General features: G+C 61.9%; 1 protein-coding gene across 1 annotated transcript; it reads right to left on the bottom strand.

The window, feature by feature from the left end:
• Positions 1–301: 301 nt before the first annotated feature.
• Positions 302–1,645, bottom strand: LOC123396146 (tryptamine hydroxycinnamoyltransferase 1-like). The gene has a single exon (XM_045091198.1). The coding sequence runs from the start codon at positions 1,643–1,645 to the stop codon at positions 302–304; it is 1,344 nt and encodes a 447-aa protein (XP_044947133.1).
• Positions 1,646–1,952: the final 307 nt, after the last annotated feature.

Below are 1,952 nucleotides of genomic sequence, written 5' to 3'. Positions count from 1 at the left end.
TATTTTGTAAGGTCATTGTAAATAATCAATGAAATGGTCGCATGCATGATGCATCTCCGAGATACTGAGACCGGGGGTCATCCTCCTTTTCTAAAAATAAAAATAAAAATATTTGTTCACCATTAATATGGATGAGGTGAGTAAAATCGTATTCTTCACATTCCATCTCTTCGATCAAACGCACCACAATAACAGTCCATGTCATTTTTTGTCCCTTATCGAACACAAGAGGAAACCAAGCCATTCCTACTCATATGGAACGATTACATTGCATTACTTTTGATCCTCAAAGCAAACACGCCTAAGTATGGGCAATGGCGCTGAGCTCCCTGGCATGCTTCTCCCACAACGCAACGAACACGTCGACGCCTCCCCCTTTCCGCAGGCTGGGCATCAGCACCACTACCCCGTCCTGCGGGACCTTCGCCGGCAGGATTCCGACGAGCCGCCCGCCGCACCCAAAGTCCAACCGGTGCAGGTCCAGGTGCAGCCAGCTGTCGGCCTCCACGTCCAGCGACAGCACGCCGGCCTCGTCGTTACACGCCGGCTCCAGATCCTCGTCGCCGTGCAGCGCCCCGAAGTCGAGGAACGACTGGAAGTACCCACCGTCGACGGCGCGGATCCCTGAGCGGACCAGCGCCGCGACATCGGCGAGGGTACCGGTGGCCAGGGCTGCCGCGCGGGTCTCGGAGATCGCCGTGAGCACGACGTTCCCGAAGAACCACGCGGTCGGTAGGGCGCCCGTTCCAGCCAGCCGGCCACGGCCGTTCACCGCGATGCGTATCGACGTGTGCGCGTCGCCCCCGTCGGCGAGCCCGCGCGCGGCGGTAATCTTCCGCCAGACGTGCGCCGACACAGTCTCGAAGGTCGTGTACCTGTTCTGCGCGGCGCACTTGAGGTCGGCGACGAACTCGCTCGTGTAGTGAAGGAGCATGTTGGTGATCTCGGAAAAGTCGACGTAATGATCAACCTCGGCCGGGGGCTTGCTCGCATGGCCGTCGTCATGCGGAGGCACCGGCGACAGCGGCAGGAATTCGGCACCACGGTGCTCGTACTCGCAGCGAGGCGGCCGGCGCGGCACGAGGGCGGCGGGTCCGTACGGCACGGGGGAGCAGTCAACGTCGAGGCCGTCGCCGCGTACGGCGTCGGCCCAGGCGTGGAAGAACATGGTCATGGAGTGGCCGTCGGCGACCTGGTGGTGCGTCGACGAGGCGATGACGATCCCGCCGCACGCGAAGCGGTTGATCTGGAGCATGAGCGCGTGCGGCGCGGCGCTTCTACGGACCGTGGGGTGGAACAGCGCGAGCCCCGGCGAGGGCTCGAGCGGGAGGTGGTCGGAGAGCGCCGAGTATGGCACCTCGGCCTCGACGACGAGGGCGCCCGCGCCGCCTTTCCCCGTGACGAAGCACGGGCGCGTGCCGGCCTGACGCTCGAGGCGCATGGCGGCGGTGAGGAGCGGAAAGCGCGGGAGCGTGGCGGAGAGGGCGTCGAGGAGGGCCTGGTTGGTCGGGTTGGGCGGCGAGAAGGCGAAGAGCACGGTGACGTGGTAGATCGGCGCGGCGAGGTCGAAGACGGTGAGCGGCACCTCCTCCGAGGGCGCGGCCGCCGGAGGCACGACGAACGTCCTCTGCACCTGCACGTCCATGATCTCCATACGCTCTACACCAGTAGCACTCGCGGTAGCTAGGACGGTCGCTGGTACGTATACTAGTGGTGCAGTTGTACGAGTATCCAATGTGTGTATGCATATAGAGTGGCACGTACATGCATATATAGCATTTCGCAATTCGCACTCGTATTTAGCTGCACGTGTCGATTGGCACGTGCCGATCGCTGGGCGCGTGCATGCATGCATCCATGGACGTAGGATGTCATCTGAGGACTCGAGTGCTTGAGGTCCAAGAGTCGCGGCTGCACGGGAGACAAAGAGCGAGTTATGCCTACAAGATCAA

This window comes from Hordeum vulgare, chromosome 5H, assembly GCF_904849725.1.
Source record: "Hordeum vulgare subsp. vulgare chromosome 5H, MorexV3_pseudomolecules_assembly, whole genome shotgun sequence".
Lineage (NCBI taxonomy): Eukaryota > Viridiplantae > Streptophyta > Magnoliopsida > Poales > Poaceae > Hordeum > Hordeum vulgare.
This window is presented reverse-complemented; position numbering and strand designations above follow the sequence as displayed.